Genomic DNA, 19,771 nt, shown 5'->3' with positions numbered 1-19,771 from the left:
ATCTTGGCCAGGAGCCATATTACTCCTCCCCCTCCTTCTTCACTGACCTTGGCGTCTGCAGCCATTCCTCACAACAGGCTGGCAGACGTCTCTCAGGATCCTTTTTACATCTTATTCACTTCTCATCTCCTCTCCACTTCTTGCAGCCGGGCCAGGCCGAGTTGGGCCCAGTCGGCTGCCCGGCGGGAGGCCAGAGGGTGAGGCCTGCAATGCCCATGAGGCTCGCGCCTCCCCCTCTCTGCCCCCCGCTCAGCTGCTTCACATCTTCTCCTCCTCTTTTTCCTGTTTTCCCCTACTTAAATACGTTATCGCAGAGGCGTTATCACGGGACATTCTGCTACCAATTGGCTCGGCCTTGGCCAGCAGCGGGTCAGAACAATCTGGCTAACAAGATTGTGTTACTTGTGACTGAAACACATTACTTTTCACTTACTTGTGGCATCTCTAAGCAGAGATGAGCATAAGCCACCTAAAATAGTCAGATATCCAGACATGTCATTTCAGAAATTAAAAGGATTTACCTTTTAAGTTATCTTTGGATGGGAAAGCCAGTTTTTAATTGAAGTTACACTGCAGTAGAGTCCTTGAATATTACACATTTGTTTGCTAGTATGTTTTGCAGTATGTTTGTTTGCACTTCTCTAGACTATGAGGGCACTACAGCTAGGAAGACATGCATAAGTAGTCATGCTCAAACTGCTATGGTCTGAATTTAGCTAGGAAAAATAATCTGTAACTTTATTTTAGATCTCTATTGGTCAAGTTTTATTGTGTTCAGTGTTCTTGCTTACCAGTAGCATGACAGAGGAGACCATTCTAGAATGCTGTTTGACTAATAGAGTCCTTTGGCTTTGAAAGCTGATTAAGTCTGCTAGGAGAGGTAATGAAAAATATTTTTCCTTTCATCTGAAAGTCTTTGTCCATACCTAAAGTTCATTGATCACCCCCTCTGAAAGTTTTCTCAAAAAATAAAAAATACCTGAAGGATTTCTTGTAGGTGATCAAATACAGAGTTGAAAAACAAGTTATGAAATTACGTCAGACTCTATCAAACATCTAGTGATTAACTTTGAACATCTGCATGTGACTAAGAGCTTCTCTCCTTTTCTTAGATGCAGAATCCTGACACGTTATCAGCTATGTCAAACCCTAGAGCAATGCAGGCTTTGCTACAGATTCAGCAAGGCTTGCAGACACTAGCAACAGAAGCACCAGGACTTTTACCAGGGTAAGAATCAGTCTTACAAATTTAGAGAAGAACTTGTCTTTTGTGTTATGTTGTTAATTCTTCTTACATGTAGAGATTTACCTGGTTTTTACTAAACTAAACTTGTTTTAGAATTTGTCACATTTTTGCCTGCTATTCACTTCTCAGCAGTGATGAGTCTGGTCTTTGTCTTAGCACTTTACTTAAATTGTCATCCCCTCTTTGACAGAATTTTTACTTAGTAATTAAATAAATGAGAAGAGACAAGCTAGTATTTATTATTCAAGTAGTGAATTTCTTTTTCTGTCATTTATGCAGATTTAATCCTAGTTTAGGTGGATTGGGAAGCACTGGAGCTCCTACAGGGTCCTCTGTACCTAGTTCTGTTCCCAGTGAAAATACAAGTTCACCATCAGGAACTGCTGAACTTAGTCACCAGCAGTTTGTCCAGCAAATGTTACAGGCACTTGCTGGTGCAAATGCTCAGGTAAAGTACATCGCGATATTCTACATTTTTTTTTTAATTCTTACTTTGTTTTTTCATTATAAACCACTAGAAAGGAGGCTGATAGTTGAGGGGAGAGCTCCCTGGATGCTTCTGGTCAAAGGAGAGCACAGGAGGCTTAAAAGTGATCTTGCAGCTGTGCAAGTAAATGCTGGAAAAACATCAAATTTAAGTAAAAGTGTCCTCTGAACAGTTGATTTTTATGCTCTCATCTTCATACCCTTGAATTTCTGAATGCTTGGAAAGGTTGAGGCAGACTGAGGTGATAAGGTTCACTGGCAAGTGAAGTGTGGGCTCAGGCAAGAGAAAAGCTTAAGTATACTGAACACCATTACCCCTCTGGTTTTTTAGTGTATTGCTGGCTGTTACTCTCTTTACTTAAAAAAGGGGTGATTTTTCTGTCAAGGAAAAAAAATGCCTGTGACATTGCTGACAGTGACATCATAATCCTTGCTGTTGCACATTACTAGTTTGAACTCTGTTTAATTTTAAAAACATATGTTTTTAAAGCATACCTATGCAATGCTTAAGCAACTTTTAATGGGACATAAATTTACCCAGTTTAATTTTAAACCTTTTTAATCAAACAAGCAGCTTTTCCTGTAGTTCAGGAATGTCATGTAAGTGTAGATACTCTTAAAATTTGAAACTGCTCTGACTTGTTAAAAAAATAACCAATTGTGAATTGAATTTATGTCATATAATTTTAGGATCTTGAAAAAGATGTAGTCAGAAAATGGTGAAGACAGGGTGTGGTGCAGAATCAACTCTCTTTAAATCCTTTACTTTGCTAAATGCGTGTTACACTTTTATAGCTTGAAATTTTGTTTTTAGCAGTTACAAAATCCAGAAGTGAGATTTCAGCAACAACTGGAGCAGCTGAGTGCAATGGGCTTCCTGAACCGTGAAGCAAACTTACAAGCACTAATAGCAACTGGAGGAGACATCAATGCAGCTATTGAAAGGCTGCTTGGCTCTCAGCCTACATAGCAGTGTTTCTTTAACTTGAAAAAAAAATGTAATTTATTTTTGATAACAGCCCTTAAATCTTTAAAATATTTGCTTTATTTCATTCAGACTCTGGGGATTGTCTTGTTATAACTAAAATCAGTCTGATGCATTTTAAGGTGGAGTGCAGTAGTTTTCTTCAAACAGTGGGAATCAATGCATTTTCACTCTGTTGCATGCATCACACTTCTTTTGTTCTGCATTACTTGTGATTTTTTTTCTTTTTTTTCTTTTTTTTTTTTTTTTTTTTGAAACAGTATCAGCTTTCACACTTGGGTGAACCAGTTTTGTCTGACCTACAACTGTCAAATTTATTTACTACTTAAACATTAGCCTTCAGTAGTAATTTATGTAGAAGACAAATTGAAAAGGAAATAAATCAATTGGAGCTACAAATTGTGGGTACCAATACTGCTTCTTGTGATTTTGGCATGTAATTTTTTTGCTAGCAAAATCCTGTAAGATTTATACCACTTGAGTTATCTACCATTTTTTGCTTTAATTTGTATAAAATATAAACACAATATATACAATGGAGTCAGCTCATTTCTAGAGATTTACACATTGCAATAGAATGAGGTTATAGGTAACGCAAAAAAAGCCAGGGGGGAAAAAAAAAAAGTCATAAGACATGTTTTTGGTGTACAATCTTCCAGCATCTTTGGTAGCTCTTGGGAAAAAATGCTTAAGCAAGTTCAGTTAAAATATCCTAGAATTATTGTTCTGGTTATCTCTACATCTAACTGTACAGAAACTTGCATTGTAAAATTGTCTCAATATTCACAAAGATTAACTGTAAATTACCTTTATCATTGTGCAAATTAAAGGGCACTGCTTTGTGCTCTGGATCTGCTTCTAAGGCTTTTTGGCTTCTTCCATTGAGATTCTAACATGTATTCTGATTTGTAATTGGAAATGTTACTTTCATTCATGGTCATGTGATACTCTAATTACTTTTAACCACCATGTAAAAAATACTGTATATCTTTTGAGGTTTTATTGGTAGTTACTTCTCTTGTGCACAGGTAATAAAGGAATTTAAAAAAGTCTTTAAGCATCTTGTCTCATTGTGTTTGCAGTTGATGATTACCTACAATTCAAGATGACTGACCAGCTTAAGAGTGAGCATTTGAGTGTAGGAATGTCCAACAGCTCTGGACTAAGATCCATAAACAGTTCTTGGAGTGTGAGGCGGAGGGAAGAGAGTATGCTGAAGACTACTCGCTTACATAAAGTGCGAGTAGCAGAGTAAAAGACACTATTCTGTTACTGAGAAGCATCTGCTTTTTATTGATCTTCCATGTCAGCGTAGTTGCGAACATGCTTACTGAATCCCTGTATTGCTTTTAAACACTCGGTGTGAACACTGTTTTTGTTTTGATGGTACATGTATAAATTCAGTTTGCTTTAAAAAATCATTGCTTGCAAATGGTGTAAAATTACTCAAAGTTGTTCATGAGTTTGATGAAACAAAACTAATGCAATATAAAGGAAGAAGTTGAACACACATTCAGCATGTAGCAAAATTTTTAAAACTTTTGGCAAAGCCATGTGTGCAGTTTTGTTGGCAGTAACTGTGTTGTATTTTTATCACAGAAGTTTCATTCACTGTCCAGTAATCTTGTCTCTTACTCTGTCAGTAGAGTAAATTGATCAAATACTGCTGATGCATGGTACTGGGAAAAGTTCAAGAAAATCTGTTGGTTGGCTTTTGGATCAAAGTTTTAGAGATGCAGCAGCACAGAGTGTTAAATAAACATTGTCGTAGTTCAGCCTCAGTCGGGGCCAGACTACCCAGTCTCTCTCTCACTCCCTGCACCCTCGAAGAGAAAAGGGAGAGATAATATAAGAAAAACGGCTCGAGCTTTGAGATAAGGATGGGGAGATAATCCTTAAAGTTACTGTTACAGGCAAAACAGACTCAACTTGGGGAAAAGTATTCATTTATTTCTAAAGCTAGCAGGAGAATGAGACAGAGAACAAGATAACCTCCCCCCACCCCTCCCTCTTCCCGAGCTTAACCACCTTCCCCCGTCAAGTGGCACAGGGGGGAATGGGGTTGCAGTCAGTTCATCACACATTGTTTTACACCACTGCTTCATCGTCAGGGGAAGAACTCCTCCCATTCCTCCCCTGCTCCATCCTGCAGTCCCTCCCATGAAGCTTCCTTCATGAAACTGCTCCAGCGTGGGTCATCTCTTCCACGGGGTGCAGTCCCTCCAGAATGGCTGTCCCAGTGGGCCCTCTGTGGGCCACAGCCACCTTCAGGCATCCACCTCCCCCAGCTTGGGGTCCTCCATGGGCTGCAGGTGGATCTCTGCTCCCCTGTGGGCCTCCATGGGCTGCAGGGGGACAACCTGCTCCACCATGGTCGTCACCACAGGCTGCAGGGGAATCTTGGCCAGGAGCAACATTACTTTTCCCCCTCCTTCTTCACTGACCTTGGCATCTGCAGCCATTCCTCTCACAAGAGAAATTCTTCACAACAGGCTGGCAGACGCCTCTCAGGATCTCTTCACATCTCATTCACTTCTTATCTGCTCTCCGCTTCTTGCAGCCGGGCCGGGCCGAGTTGGGCCCAGTCGGCTGCCCGGCAGAAGGCCAGAGGCTGAGGCCTGCAAGGCCCACAAGGCTCGCCGCTGTACCCTCTCTGCCCCTGCTCAGCTGCTTCACATCTTCTCTTTTTTTTTTTTTTTTTCTTTCCTGTTTTCCCCTTCTTAATTACGTTATCGCAGAGGCGTTATCAGGGAACATTCTGCTACCAAACAGCTCAGCCTTGGCCAGCAGCGGGTCTGACCTAGGCTCAGCCGAGTCCACTGAACAAAGGGGAGCAACTTCTAGCAGCTTTTATAGAAGCTACCACCACAGCCCCCCTTCACTAAACAAAACCAGAACAAACATAAATAAATTAAAATAGAATCTATTGTAAGGTGAATTTAATATAATCAAAACCTTTTAAAATACCTATAGTTTGGATACAAAATTATTTTCATGTTTATTTCCTAGCCAGTGATCAGGCCTACCATCATACCTTCACAGTGACTTCTATTGGGGGTGTAGCTTTCATTGCACTAAGTGCAAGGCTGTGAAGGGAAGTGATAGAAAGCAAGTAGTTTCTGTAGAATAATCACTACCTTTTTACAGTTATTTTCACGACTACTTATTAGGGCCTTCAGAGCAACTAATTTGACTTGACTCTATAGTGTGCCTTACTAGTAGGGACATTGCTTTCAAAAAGTAAGACCCCTTGTCATTCAGAAGACAGGTCCTTTTAAGAATAAAACCTGTAACATTCCCAAAAGGCTACTGTCAAATGCAAGGGTGAGGGTGAGGTGGAGAAGGGAATAATTTTTACCGAGCTTTCCCAAGACACTATAACAATGAATCTAAAGAGTATGAACACCTATCTTGAGCCAACATTCAGTTCACCTATGTAAGTGTTTCAGTTGCACGTCACAAACTAAAGGACACTATATTTAAAGTAAAATTTCATTACAATTCAATGAGAGATGAAGTTTGACTTAAGTTTTACAATGAGCCCTTGAGCTAAGTTTCCTCCTTGACATACAATTGGTATTTATCAGTAATTGCTCTCACTTACTAACAACACACGGCATGTTACAAACTGTGTTTAGCACGCATTCCTGAGGAGGTGTAGTGCTTGTACCCTCCATAGATAACTTACGCTTCTGGCAGAGGCAGGAAAAACAATTTCTAACTCCAGATATTTCTTCCTTAGTTTTTGCTGCCTTTGCTAGATGTATTTCAAAATATGGACAGAAAACTTGCATCCAAATAACCTGTGCTACATATAAATAACCTGGCCAACGAATCTGAATTGCAACTAACCTGACATCCCTAATGCAGTGTTAAGTTCATTTAAAAAAAAAAAAAAAAAAAAGAAGTGAAATATTGTAGGTTTGTCTTTGGGCAGGTAAATGAAACATATATTCAGGGATTGTTCTGTGGTCTTTTACTGCCACTGCACATATCCACAGCATCATTAAAATCTGAGAGCAGTGGTATGTGGTTAGCATTTGGATGACTGACATCTTAATCTTTTAATTTGTGATGCACAGGATATAAGTGAACTGAAGTAATTCTTTGTTGTCTTTCAGAATAGCAGGTAATAGACTACTTAACTGTGAGAGTAGACAGCATCCTATACAGTATCTGGAACTGTCTCATTGTGGAGCCGGTGTCCACAGATAGCCCTGCGAAATGCAAGTTCAGTATTATTTTTAAACAATTTGTGCATTCTGGCAGCCACACGTGAACACTCTGGCAGAAACCAAGCAGGCTTTCCCTGTAGAGAGGAAAAAGCCAACCACTCCTGCAAGCCCCTGTGGATTTACCATTCTAAAGTTCAGAGACGTGGCACTGTAGCAAAAGTTTAAGAAATAGTAAACAGCAAGTTCTGCCCAGCTAAGTACACAAGCCTGGCTGTGTGCTGGGGAAAATAAATCAAACATCAGATGAAGCTAATGAAAAGTTTCCCAGGAGTCTTGCAACCTTCCTTTTCTAAAACAAAAAGCAAGCAGGAAGAGCTGAGAGGGAAAGCATCTACAAGAAGTTGTGTTCCTGACAGTTTCACTGCACTTCCTAGTGAAAATAATGGCTTCTTGGTTTCCACTTGTTTGTTGAAACGGGCAGGTTCTGCAATTTATTTTTGCTGAATCTGTCCCCCTCGGAGATGGAACAAGGTAGAAGCAAACTCTGTCCTCTTCCGAGATTACGAGAGAAATGCTGATGCTTGGCGTTATCTTCAGATCAGCATTCTGAAAAAAACCTAGTGTATGTTTAACATCTTACTGTATTCAGCCACCTACTGCCAGCTGCCCTTTCTTGGAAACGGCAGGTTCTCGTGAGCACTAGGTCTGTAAAATTTTACTAGCTTTAGGTGCTGATAATTCCTAGTTAATGTGGAGGCTAGCATAGTGACGGTACAGAGATGCCGGCTTTCAACAGAAGGATGTAACTGGAACGTAACAGACTAAGGTTCTGAACTCCAGTAGTGAAAACTGCACCTGTCATTCACAAGATTAATGGCTTGTTAATTTAAATGGTCACTTTGTTATCCCTTCAGCATTATTCAAACTGTGGAAATACTTTGTTTTGCTTCATGTAAAAGCAAAAGGCAAATATATTAAAATATTAAGGGAAGGAAATATTCCTGTCATTGGAACAAAGAGTGAGAAATACCTGGACCTAATTTGAAGAAGCATGAACTGCCTGTAAGTGAGAACATACTATTTTTCTTCAGAAAAGACTTCCAAAACCCAAGGTGCTTACATAGAATTCCGTAAGCGAGAATGGGTGTTGAGTACAGTTTTCTGTTAGTGCCAGCCACTCTGTAAGCATGTTACAAATGCTGATAAGCAAATAGGAAAATTAGAGTTTAGCCTTTTTGGCATTCACACTTGAAAATGTAGCCCAATATATGTATTTTTTTTTTTTATTTGAAGGTCTGATCATCTGTTTGTGACAGGCTGCAGCTGCTTTCCCATCATTGTACAGTGACCTGATCGAGTTTTATTGTGTTTGGAAAAAAGTGAGCATAAACCTGTACTTAATGAGTATAGTAGAAATGCTCTTTGTTTGTAAAATGGCATAATAGGAAAATACGAAGACTTCATTAAAAGCAGAGGTACCACAAGAGGGTGCCATTTCTTTGATTGTTATAGCTACTAAAACCTTCACAGTTGTGACTAATCACTTGGTCTGAGGGGGTGCCTAGTCTCTGAAATTTGAGGGTGCTGCCCATCAGCCAGACATGCCTGTCTCTTGCACTTAACTTTGCCTCTGAGTCTTGAGCTTGCACCGTGGCTCTCAGAACAAACAGGCTCTGAACTGAGAGCACGCGTTTTTTCAAGTGCTGCTGTAGAGGACAGCAGCAGACTACAACTGGTAACTGCTTGGTATTCCCCCTTCAGGTCTCAAACAAACAGGAAAAGACCACTTCTGGGTGGGTGTGTTAATGTCTGCAATCCCAAATGTGTATCTAAAAATGCCTGCTTTCAGTCAGATAATGCCCATTTATTGCACTGATCGAAGTGCAGCAGTTTGCCTAGTAAAGCACAAAGCCCTTACTACTCACACAAAACAAGAATCAAGACAAACGTTTTTCAACTAATTATCCAGGTGACAATTACACCAAAGATGTTTTGAAACCTGAGTTTTGCTTCAAAGGAGTTCATCCATCATCCTAGAAATAAAAAAATTGCATGACACACTGAAAACAATCCATGTGCAATGGCACATGGGAACAACTCCACTCAGATGTGCCTTAAATCTTTCTTACAGAAGCTATCCATAGTTTTCATTAACTTAACCTAAAAAGGCACTTCTTGTGTAACAAGGCATAAAGAACTTTTAAAAAAACACTTTGGCAATTGAAAAAAAAAGGATTTTAACCTTAAATTCTGATTGTAACTGATTGGCTGTTTGGAATTTTCAGATAGCAAAAAAAAATCTGAAAAATGTGTATTAGAAATAGCTTGCTCTTAAGCTTTAAAGCAGTTGTATGAACACCTGTCCATTAGCATATATCAAACTGGAGACTGGCTGAGGTGGAAGACTAAAGCACCAGAAAAGGGAAGTCAAGGAGAGGGTCCAACTGTGAAAGAGTTAAGTCAGGTTTTTTTGAAAGAAGGAAGCATCTATCAATCGTGTATTCCGTACCTTAGATCACTGGTTGACTCATTCTCCACTGCACTTCAATGGGTACACTTTGTACACGAAAGATGCAAGTTCAGAGGCAATACGATGCCATTTATAATGTATTTTGAAAGCTTTCCATACAATTATATTTTGTATATTGTCTCACCACCTTTTTTCCTCACATTTTTCAGCTTGCTGTTCAATGCATACAGTAAGAGTTCACAAAAGCTCTCATGAAGTCAACAGTGCCCTGGTGAGGTTATAAAGGACACAAATACAGAAGCTAAAACTTGTTGAAAATCTGGCAGTGAGACAGTGGTAGTGTCAGGCATGGAACTTCATCAAGTATGTCCTTGCCTCTTATACTTCAAGAAAAATAAATATATTGTTTCTAACAAAGCTGTAAATTATTTAATCACCTAACAGCAGATATGCCCATCTCCATGTTTGACAGAGTAAAAATTAAAATGAAGAAATTAAATTACTGTGTGTGATCCCTGGCAGGATTTTCAAAAGCAGGCTGTTCCTAAAATGGGAGTTTTAACTTGATATGGTGAAGGGTTTAAAAAGTTCAGAGTTTTTGAAAATGTCATCTTGTATGTCTTTTACAGAGCCACAATAAAAATACCGACAGAAGTAATCCAGCTGGTAACATTGCAATCAATTTAATTATCAGGAAAAATAAGTTGTTTTGATTTAATAACCCATTCAATAATTAAAATGCTGTTTCATACCCTTGATAACCTCTGTATGAGTAATTCAGAAACTCACTCCAGAAGAGCCTCACCCTGAAAAATGGCATGCTCAATCTCCAGCACTATTTCAGGGAGAGATTTTTCCAGACTGACAGTAATGAAGTTTTCTGGTGCGCTAGGAGGCTCCAGAGTATCAAACTGAGACTTGAGAAGTTCAGGTGGCATAAAATGTCCTCTCCTCTTCTCCAGGCGGCCAGCAATGAGGTCTATAGGCCCATCCAAAAGAACAAAGAGGATCTTCAGTGCTGCGTTTTCTCCTGGTTGCTCTGGATGGTTGCTTTCAATTCCAGATGCTCCACTAACTAGTATACGCCTGTACATCTTTTTCAGTGCGGAACAGGCCAGAATTATATCTTGTCTAGATGAGTCTTCTCTACCAGAAAGAAAAAAAACAAACACAAAAGCATCCGCATGTGGTATAACAAAATGGCTGGTTAGTTCGGCTGAACAAGGAAGACAAGCCCTGGATCCTTGCAGAGGAGCCTTGGGAGCAGTGCCTTTTATTCATCATTTTGACAGGATTTTGAAACCAAATTTCCAATGCAGGTAAAAATGTGATTTGAAAGTGAGGTCAGGCTAGCCAGCCTCCTGGCAAAATCTGTCTTGGGGACCTTCTTTTTTAGCCACTGTTTGTTCTTTTCTACACTAAACTCAATTCAGCACAAGGAAGTGTCATAATGATTTCCTTAATTGCTGAGAACAGCAGCAACTGAATATCCATACAAATTCCCATCCATTATCTATAAAATCACTATATTAAACTGTCTAGGGAGTAAGTGGCTGCCAAACAGCACAGAGCTCTATTCCTAAATACACATGCAGCTATAATATCTTAAATACACATGCAGCTAATACTCTTCTGTTTTCACTGTCTCGGATTTAATTGCAATGTTAAATGATGGTTCCTGTAACCATACTCATTGGCAGCACTGCATATATGCCCACTTCAAGTTAAACGAGAAGCTGGATGCGGGTAAATTAATGCCTTGATATGTATTTTTTACTGGCAAGGTTTCCTAAAATAAAGCAAGCATTAGACTGTGGGTGTGTCTGTTCCACTGAAAACCAAATCCAGAATTAGTTGTCTCCGTGAAGAGTGACTGAAATGTCTGCCTAAGAAAATACACTCTGTCATCAAAGTAAAACAAAGTATACACCTATTTAAAAATCATGCTATGTTAATCAGATTTTGCTTCATGGGGAAATAAGAACTTACACCTACTTACTGTCACCTAGGTAAGCCAAGGCCAGCCTCAGCTACTGGCTACTCATGAGTACTGGTAATTAAACATTGGCATTAGGCTTTTTAAAAGTCTATTTGAATTTGCAAAGTTTCTGGAGCTGGGCAGTCAGCTTGGGCTAGCACTGTAACATAAAACAATGGATCCAGCATAACAACCCAGATCGGTAAATTTCTCAGTGAATTAACCCATGCTCCAACAAGATATGCTCACCTGGCGTGCACAAGTGGGTAACAGTCACTGTGTAAAACCAGGCTAAACAGTCCCTGCTCTCCCAGCCTTTCCTCATCCGGGAGATGCTCCAGTCCCTTTGTCATCTTGTAGATGGCCCTTCCTTGGATGCTCTCCAGTATGTCCACGTCTCTCTCATAATGGGGAACCCAAAGCTGGACACGGTATTCCACGTGTGGCCTCACCAGTGCTGAGGAGAGGGGAAGGATCGCCTCCCTCGACCTGCTGGTGACATTTTGTCAAACGCAACCCAGGACATCGCTGGCCTGCTTTGCCAGAAGAGCACAGTGCTGGCTCATGTTCAGCTTCAGTGTCCACCAAGGCTCCCTCAGGTCCTTTTCTGCAGAGCTGCTTTCAATCTGGGTGCCCCACAGTGTCTGTACCGGTGCCTGGAGTTCTTCCTCCCCAAGGACAGGACTCTGCACTTCTTAAACTTCAGGAGGTTCCTGTCTGCCCATTTCTACAGCCCTTCAAGGTCTCTCTGGATCACCCACTCCTCCCAGTTTTGTGTCATCTGCAAACTTCCTGAGGGAACACTGTCTCATTATCCAGATCGTTAATGAAGACGTCAAACAGGACAGGTCCCAGTACTGACCCCTGGGGTACGCCGCTAGTTACTGGCCTCCACCTAGACTTCGTCTCAATGATCAGCACCCTCTGCACCTGGCTGTTCAGCCCGTCCTCAACCCGCCTCACTGCTCATCCAGGCGATACTTCCATCAGCTTCTCTGTGAAGATTCTATGGCAGATAGCATCAAGCAAACTTGACATCGTATCTTACTCAAACTAACAATATTTTACAAAATTGTACTGTCATTATCGGTGTATTTTGTGGTTATATCCTTTGTAAGTAGCTAATGTGAGGTTTATTACTGAACTGGATCCTTGAAATTGTTTTTACACAGAGAGCAGAAAAACAACTACCACTGGCAACAATTTTCCCAACACGATTATTCAGGGATTATCTCACCCTCGGCAATTACTGTGACAACTTAGATTAGCAAAAAAAGAATGTCTTTACTACCTGAAGAATGTTTTTACACTGCTACATACACTTCTGCTTTAGAATGCAATGGGTAAAATACTTTTCGTACTTTTTTGGTCTTTAGCCCAAACTCCTTAAAGCTAGATTTTTCTTACCTCCTTAGCACATCATGCAATGCACAAAGCCAGGGAATCCGGTCCTAGAAAGAAAAAGAGTTGGTTCAAAGTTGTTTATGAAATTGACTTGAAAAAATTGCTTCTAACAGCTACAGCATTTGACTAGAGATGAAAATTTGCATTAAACTGTACAGCAAGTTCAGGTTTGATTATCTTTCGTCCTAATGTAGGTTTGCTACCACTGTCTGAAGGGTAATGAGAAGTGCTAGGCATATAATCAATATGATGTTTTCAGTGAAATAGTACTTTCAATATTATAGTATTATATCTACAAGTATCTGATGGAAGTAGTATTTATTTACGTGTCGCACGCATCTTGTAAAACTTTGAAGGACCGTCAACTTCTCTCTTGCTTCTAACATATAACTCAAATGTACAGCCTGAATTGTTATTTCTTTTTCCTTATATCTTGGCACACAAACACAATGCCTTGGGTCAAAGTTGAGGTTTTCACGAACAGACAGATCTACATTTAGTTCCCTGCAATAATTTAATTATGCCATTTTCATGTCAGTAGCAATCACAAATCACAAATGTAATCATAGCCACAATTTTGCAACACCTTTGCACACTAGTCAGGCAAACACAATGTGAACAATTGATCAGCTTGTCATTATAATCTTATTTTAAATTTTAAGCTCCCACAAACTTTTGCCATACCTATCGAGCACTAAACAATTGCTCCTATTTAATCATTCAATGCTGTTACTGCTGGGTGAGCACAACCAACAGTAATGTGGACAAATAAATGCAACGTTTTTTCTTACTGTAATTACAGAATAACTTTCCATTGGTGTTCAAGAATGGCCTGACAATTTTGCATCTCTAGTGTTTCAGAAGATGATGCTATTCTCTTGCCGTGATAGCAAGAGGGCACCATACACCAATGGTTTAGTCACTCAGTTGTGCAATGCTGCTTTAGATGACATACTAGTTTAGATGAACTTCCAACCACTAGTGAAAGACCAAAGTTTTTAACAAGAATCTAGCGTAATTTTTTTTCAGTCTATAGAGAGTGCTTTGAAGAACTCCCTAGTTCAGCTTTATAGTCCTAGAGATTTCCAAGAGATTTCCATCTTGTAACTTCTCTAATTCACTCAAGTCTCTGAAATTGTAAGTACTGTAAAACAAGACCATTTTTATCTGTTTTGGCTGAAGAACAGGCTAAAGGGAAGGAAGCACATTTTAAGAAGGAGCGTATAAAACAGGAGATGGTGGAGTAATCTCTACAGTAACTGGAAGTAATTAAACATTTTCACTTTCAGTAGAAACACGTGTCTGTCTTGGTGTATTTAACTCAAAGAAGCAGCAATCTAAAGCTGCAATTCTGAATACTGATGTAGAGGAAGAGATTTCTGACAAACCCCTTGTGAGCTACCAAGCACCCTTTGAGAAACTTACTGATGCAGAATCCTTCGTAACATGACAAGCCACCCCCTCTTACCAACTACGGACCTATAAATCCCGCCGACGCTTACAGGCAGCCCAGATCACACAGAGCACAATCTGCTTTAACACGATGTGCCAGAGGTCGCAAAGGTAAAGGTGTGGATGACCACTCTTTCAAGAATTCACACGAAGCACCTCATCATTTAGTGGTATCCCTTCTGCCATCTTCTTCTTATTCTCTGGAGAATGATAATCATCCGCATCGTAGAATTTCCATCCCAGCTAAGGAAAAGTCAAGTCACGGATCACTCAGACAAAACAGGGGAGCTAATAAGGACGCCAGAGTTTACAAAGGCGACACCCAAGAGGCTCCAGGCCTCTTACACCACAGCAGCCATCACCGCCTGTGCCACGGCGACTGCCAAGAACTACAAAACCAGCTCGGCACCACGGCACTGGATACGGCCGCCGCCGGCCATCAGCCGCTGCCCACCGCCACCCGAACCCCGGCCGAGGGGGGCGCGGGCCGCGCTGCGGGGCCGCGGCGGGCAGGCCGCTCCCCGGGGCCCGCTCCCTGCCCGCCCGCCGGAGGTGCCCGCCCCAGGGAGGAGCCGCCTCGCCCCGCCGCCGTACCTTCGCTGCCAGCCGCCGTCCCACCGTGCTCCTGCGGGGAAGCACAAACCCCCGGTTACAACCCTGGGGCGAGCGCCTCAGCCCCCACCACCACGGGCAAGTTCTAACATGGCCGAGAAGCCGCCCACCCCCTCCCCGCTTCGCCCGTCGCCCCCCCCGGCGCCTACTTCCCCGAGCCGCTCACGCCCATCAGCACTACAAGCACCATGGTGAGCCCAGCCTCCCGCCGTACCGGCCCCTCCCCTCCCCTCCCGCCGCACCGCCCCCGCCCTCCGCCGGCCGTGACAGGTGTGTGGGGGCCGGCGCCGCTCCCGGGGCAGCGGCGGGGAGGTGGGGCGGTCAAAGGCCCTGGTCCAGCCCCGGGGGCGGGCCGCGCCTGTGGCGCCGGCGGCCTCTTCCCGCTCACCCTGCGCAGTGTCCCGGAGTCGTTTGCCGGGGCTGCTTGTTGCGTTGCAGCGGCGTCCGGGGCGCTGCCCGTCCCCTCCGGTCTGCGTCTTTCCCGCCTGCTCGGGCGGGTCTTCCCCTGGGACCCCCTGCGCCATGTGCGCTGTTCGCGGCCTCGGCAGTAAGAAGTGATGAAACAATGATCTCTGCCGTGTGAGGCCTGTTGGACACTGACCCTTTGCTCATACAGCTCTGCCTTTAAAATCCAAGCCATGTGGTGGCTAACCCTGTTTTAGTGATTTTTTTAAGGATTAACCAGGTCATATTTCTGCGTTGTGCAGATGCTGTTAGACACGAAGTACTGCTACGAGCACGTGTGCACATCTGGCCCAGCCACCTTCCTGCTCTTTCAGCGTCAAACGCGGCCGTGCTGCCGACCGGCGCTGACGGATTCTTCTGGCACAGGGGAGCAGGCCTGCCCGGCGGCTTCGGGAGGGCCTGGCGTGTGCCCTGCCTTCGCATCAGGCGAGGAAAAGGCTGCTGCTGGTTGTAGACATTTGTTTCTAAACATAACCAAGAGAATTTGTGGCATTCATGCTGTGTGTTTTGCTTGTTTTCAGCTTCCTCTCTTAAAATTCGTCTCTGCAGGATCACGTTGTATCCTGGGTGGAGAAATCGCTGCCTGCAGCTGATGCTGCAGAGAGGACTGCAGCGCGGTGGTAGCTGGGAATAACAGAAATGCTTCCACATACAAAAGACTCAGGTGGCAGTCTCTTCATGGGAAAGGCTGCAGTCTAAATAGAGAACACAGACGACAGGAATGTGCCAAGTGGGGCAATGTGGGCTTTTTTACTTTTTGCTAGCGATGTAGAAGGTCTGTGTCTCAGGTGGAGGTGTGGAGGGAGCAACACTTCTTGAGAGAGACGAGGTAGAGAGAGGCAGGGGAATAGGCACGCCTGATGTGTGGGGTGTCCCAGACCCACAGCTCACACTCCCGACCGACGGCCTGTGCGTGCACACCGAGTTACTTGTGTTTATTTCTCTTGTGCAGGCCAGATATGCCATAGAGGAATGGCAAGGTTCTTTGTCCATGCATGGTGGGCATGGTAGGGATTTATGGACTTTGGCAGATTGGTCTGAACTGGCATTTCAACTGAACAACCAAATGTCTGGAAATTACAGTCCAAGATCTATATATTGTACTTACATACAGTTTGCAGGTGGAAAAAGAGATAATGGTCAACGGAGCTCAGATGTGTTGTAATCCTACCAGAGGGAACGGCTAGCATGTACCTAGAGTAGACAGCCTGACGCAAGGGCGTTGGGAAGGGAAGAAGTGTCCGTGAAAAAAGAGCAATGCTAGTTGGACACTGAGGATGATTATATCATATTGAATGTTTCACTGTAGCTGTGGGAGCCAGCTGGTAATGCCTTAGAGGCCGCAGTTATCAATGCAGAGTAGTGCATAGTAAGGATGTTCTTCACGTTACAGGTACTGAGTTGTTCCAGAATAGGTAGCAGTGCTAATTCTAAATATATGGATGTAATGTATCTTGTACAGTCATGATTTTTTGACATAATATGATAGATTTATCTCTGTTTAAAAACTCATGGATTTTAAAAATCATGGTGTTTTTATGTAATCTTCTCAAATATAATATGGATTTTGAAGTTATGTAGCTTGCTTACTTAGCCATGGCTTGATGCCTCTGTGTGAGAAATTGTGGTTTGAAATAATAAAAAAGATCTTAAATGAACATGTTTCTAACAATACTGATCCATTCAGTTAATTTTAACTCTTTCTCTCTACAATTCACCTTTGGGTTTCTCTGCTAGCATAGGGATAGATAGAGAAGAATGTTCTTATTTTTCTTTAATTAAAAAAATAGTTTCATGGGCATTACCATAACAAAACTTGTATTGAAACTTGAAAATTTCATTTTATCGGAAAATACCTCCCTCTTTTCATTAGGTACATTGGATTTCCTCTGTGTTTTTTTCTGTAAGGAAAGACTATCTAGGTGATTGCAAAATGAGTAAGTCCATTACACTGGATTAAAAAAAAAAAACCAAACAAAAAAACCCCTAACTGAAAACTGTGTTTAGAAAAGAGATCTGATCATGTTGGTGATTTTTAATGAATGAAGTAAATTAAATTTGTTTCTTCTTTACTAGTTAGCACCTTCTTTGAAGGAATAAGCTTACTAGATGTGCATCAGTTAAGTAGATCTTATCACCGGTTTCTCAAATAGAAGTCCTTCTGCAAAATGAAGAAGATTGAGTCAATCTTCGTCTCTGGAGCTAAAAGGAGTTCTGTGACCTTATATGAATCAAGCCTTGGGAGAAATTATCAGAAAGTACATTAAGTTTCTGAGTCTGCATGAAATTTTATTTCCTTTGCAGAGCACTTCAAATAATGTTATGAATGACGTTAAAAGAATTTTTTTTAGTGTTATCTGTCTCTGACCATTTAACTGACATTGGAAGTGCCTGCACTTCACGCACGTATTAAGAATTTCTTAACAAAGACCAGAACTTTCCAAGTTATTAGGCTACTACCCGAACAGCCCAGTCCTCAAATTGCTAACAGACTACAGTGATTTCTTCAAGGCGCCCAGTGACTGAGTACAAATTATATTGTAATAGCAGTATGATTGTGCTAAAGCAATTGAATTTGCCTGCATTTTTTCAATTTCTTGGCTGATCAGTTGTGAGGCAGGGAGAAATGTTGCATTCGGATGAGAGTTCTTGGGAGATCTAAATGAACAAACCCAAAAATACCTGTGGTCGCTTTGACCCTGGAAGCATTATCACAATTGCTGTTCCCATTCCCAGAATGAAAACTTTAATTGCTGTGTCAGAACGATCCTTAAGATTTTGTTAACATCCAGAGCCACTGACTATCCACACACTATGCACACCCAACCGCTTTTGTAACCAGATTATCACAATTTTATCCAGCTTGATAACTGCAAAGCAAGGAAAACATCTGTTTCTTTATCTGACAGCTTTTTTTTTTCATAATGCATAACTTTGCATTTTATAAAAAGCTCCATGCCAGGCTAGTGTAATGTCATCTAACAGCTATATTTTATGTCTGTATTTGCAGGAAGTCTTGCCAGGAGCTCTCTTCTACTGAAGCCCAGGCTCACGAGCCATGTACATGCATTGACGGGGCAGTACAGGCAGCAGCACGCTGTGCAGATGCTGCTGCAGAGAGGGAAAAAGGAAAGGGAGAAAACTAATTGCATTGTACAAACACAGGAGCCTATAGGCAATGTGAAGATGGCTGTTATAGTCAGACTTCCTGCTGGTGTGCTTCATTCGATTTATGCAGCTATAATTCATGTTATCCAGTCAACTGGAGAGATGACTGGATAAAACTTAGCCAAAAAGTTGACTTAACAGGATCACATTGCCTACGCTTCACTGTCTACTTAAGATGTGTTTAATTACATTGGAGATCCAATAAGACATGGATCCTTTTGGTTTGAGTTGAATAAGGGTTTCCCTTCCAGTCTATCCTAATCACAGACAAAATAAATATTTTTTCCACTTATTATTTCTTTAATGACATGGAGGAGCTTCATATTAGTCTTTGTCATCTGATGATACAGGCATATCTTAGGAAACTTATTCTGATGCTGTTGTTCCATTGAAGACCATTTGCCATAATTGCCATGGGTGCCTTTCCTCTAACATTTAAAATTCTTGTTATTTCTGATGTTGGCAGAATAAATGACTTGATTCTGGAGCTCTGATGTGGTTGTATAAAAAAGCTGTGTGGTTTCATGAATTCCAGAGTACATTCACATAGCTGAAGTAGGAGACAATTGAATGTAAATGCCTTCCGATGTTTTATTTATTATATTTAGTAAGAGATGAAATTCAAATATAATGGTGAAGGATGAACAATCAAGAATTAAAAGTCAAAAAGCTCAAGTACACGTACCAGAAAACCCATCATATGCGTCTAGCCCCTAAAGAATTTTCCAAATACTTTTAAAAATGGCATTTAGTCTATTTTATGGCTTTTTGGAGTATTTTCTGAGTTTCTCTGATTTGACTAATTGTCTGATACTGAATTTGTGGAATTCAGTAAAGCTTTATTATCTACTTAAATTAGCCGCCTAATTTTAGAGAAGGGTAGCACAAAATATGACTGAAAGAATTTTACTTTCCTGGAGTTGTTTCTATTTGCCTTTACTGTATCTGCTTCCTTCTTAAAAATACTAGGAAAGGTCTGTGGTATTCAGAATATTGCCAAATTCAAAGTAGAACAAAAACATTCCCACCCTAATTCCTGATTGAAACTTATCACAGCATAACGGTAACCATCTATAACAATGCACAGACCTCTTAAAGCTTGCCAGCAACATTCAGCATGATGGGTGTCTGTTTCTTATAAAAGGGAGGGCTGAGATACATTGGATAATCACAACTTCCTGAACCTTATGGGGAGAAAGACTAAGTTCTTAGCGCTCTACACCCAACAGGATTTCCCAGTACAGGCAAAAAAATTGTCAGTTTGATGAATCTGTCAAGCTTTCAGTCATTTGGGATCAGTAACTCAAACTAAAACTATTATAGGTTTTAA

At 41.4% G+C, this 19,771-nt stretch overlaps 2 protein-coding genes across 9 annotated transcripts in view; one reads left to right on the top strand and one right to left on the bottom strand.

Moving 5' to 3' along the window:
• The window catches only part of UBQLN1 (ubiquilin 1), a 31,745-nt gene extending 27,235 nt beyond the window's left edge, over nt 1-4,510 (top strand). For 2 of the 6 annotated variants that reach the window (XM_086769821.1, XM_086769819.1), the window contains 3 exons: nt 1,113-1,228; nt 1,526-1,694; nt 2,550-3,257. In XM_086769821.1, coding sequence (XP_086625947.1) covers nt 1,113-1,228; nt 1,526-1,694; nt 2,550-2,702 — 438 coding nt within the window. In that variant the 3' untranslated portion in view covers nt 2,703-3,257. Of the gene's footprint in view, nt 1-1,112; nt 1,229-1,525; nt 1,695-2,546; nt 3,258-3,799 lie in introns of those variants that run through there. The other 4 variants (XM_086769820.1, XM_086769825.1, XM_086769823.1 and 1 more) reach the window with 3 other exon arrangements.
• Nucleotides 4,511-10,020: 5,510 nt separating this feature from the next.
• On the bottom strand, nt 10,021-15,294 carry IDNK (IDNK gluconokinase). 3 transcript variants are annotated; one of them, XM_086771220.1, is made up of 5 exons: nt 15,197-15,294; nt 14,791-14,821; nt 14,353-14,439; nt 12,748-12,791; nt 10,021-10,508 (listed from the first exon to the last, which is right to left on the bottom strand). In XM_086771220.1, the coding sequence occupies exons 3-5, from the start codon at nt 14,380-14,382 to the stop codon at nt 10,148-10,150; spliced, it is 435 nt and encodes a 144-aa protein (XP_086627346.1). In that variant the 5' UTR covers nt 14,383-14,439; nt 14,791-14,821; nt 15,197-15,294; the 3' UTR covers nt 10,021-10,147. The 3 variants fall into 3 exon arrangements, with proteins under 3 accessions (XP_086627346.1, XP_086627344.1, XP_086627345.1); XM_086771218.1 differs by lacking the exon at nt 15,197-15,294 and adding an exon at nt 14,958-15,072; XM_086771219.1 differs by lacking the exons at nt 14,353-14,439; nt 15,197-15,294 and adding an exon at nt 14,958-15,071.
• Between the last annotated feature and the right edge of the window lie 4,477 nt (nt 15,295-19,771).

The sequence above is a fragment of the Chlamydotis macqueenii genome, chromosome Z (genome assembly GCF_036417535.1).
Source record: "Chlamydotis macqueenii isolate bChlMac1 chromosome Z, bChlMac1.mat, whole genome shotgun sequence".
In the NCBI taxonomy this organism is placed as follows: Eukaryota; Metazoa; Chordata; class Aves; order Otidiformes; family Otididae; genus Chlamydotis; species Chlamydotis macqueenii.
Note: the sequence above shows the minus strand (reverse complement) of the source record. Positions and strands in the feature narration are given on the sequence as shown.

Excerpts from the sequence above, each read along its gene's own strand:
- IDNK (XM_086771218.1), bottom strand. The coding sequence starts at position 14,998 with ATGGTGCTTGTAGTGCTGATGGGCGTGAGCGGCTCGGGGAA. Across the intron at positions 14,822-14,957 it reads GGCGTGAGCGGCTCGGGGAA|GAGCACGGTGGGACGGCGGC; the intron begins GTAGGCGCCGGG and ends GCTTCCCCGCAG. Across the intron at positions 10,509-12,747 it reads TTGCATGATGTGCTAAGGAG|AGAAGACTCATCTAGACAAG; the intron begins GTAAGAAAAATC and ends TCTTTCTGGTAG.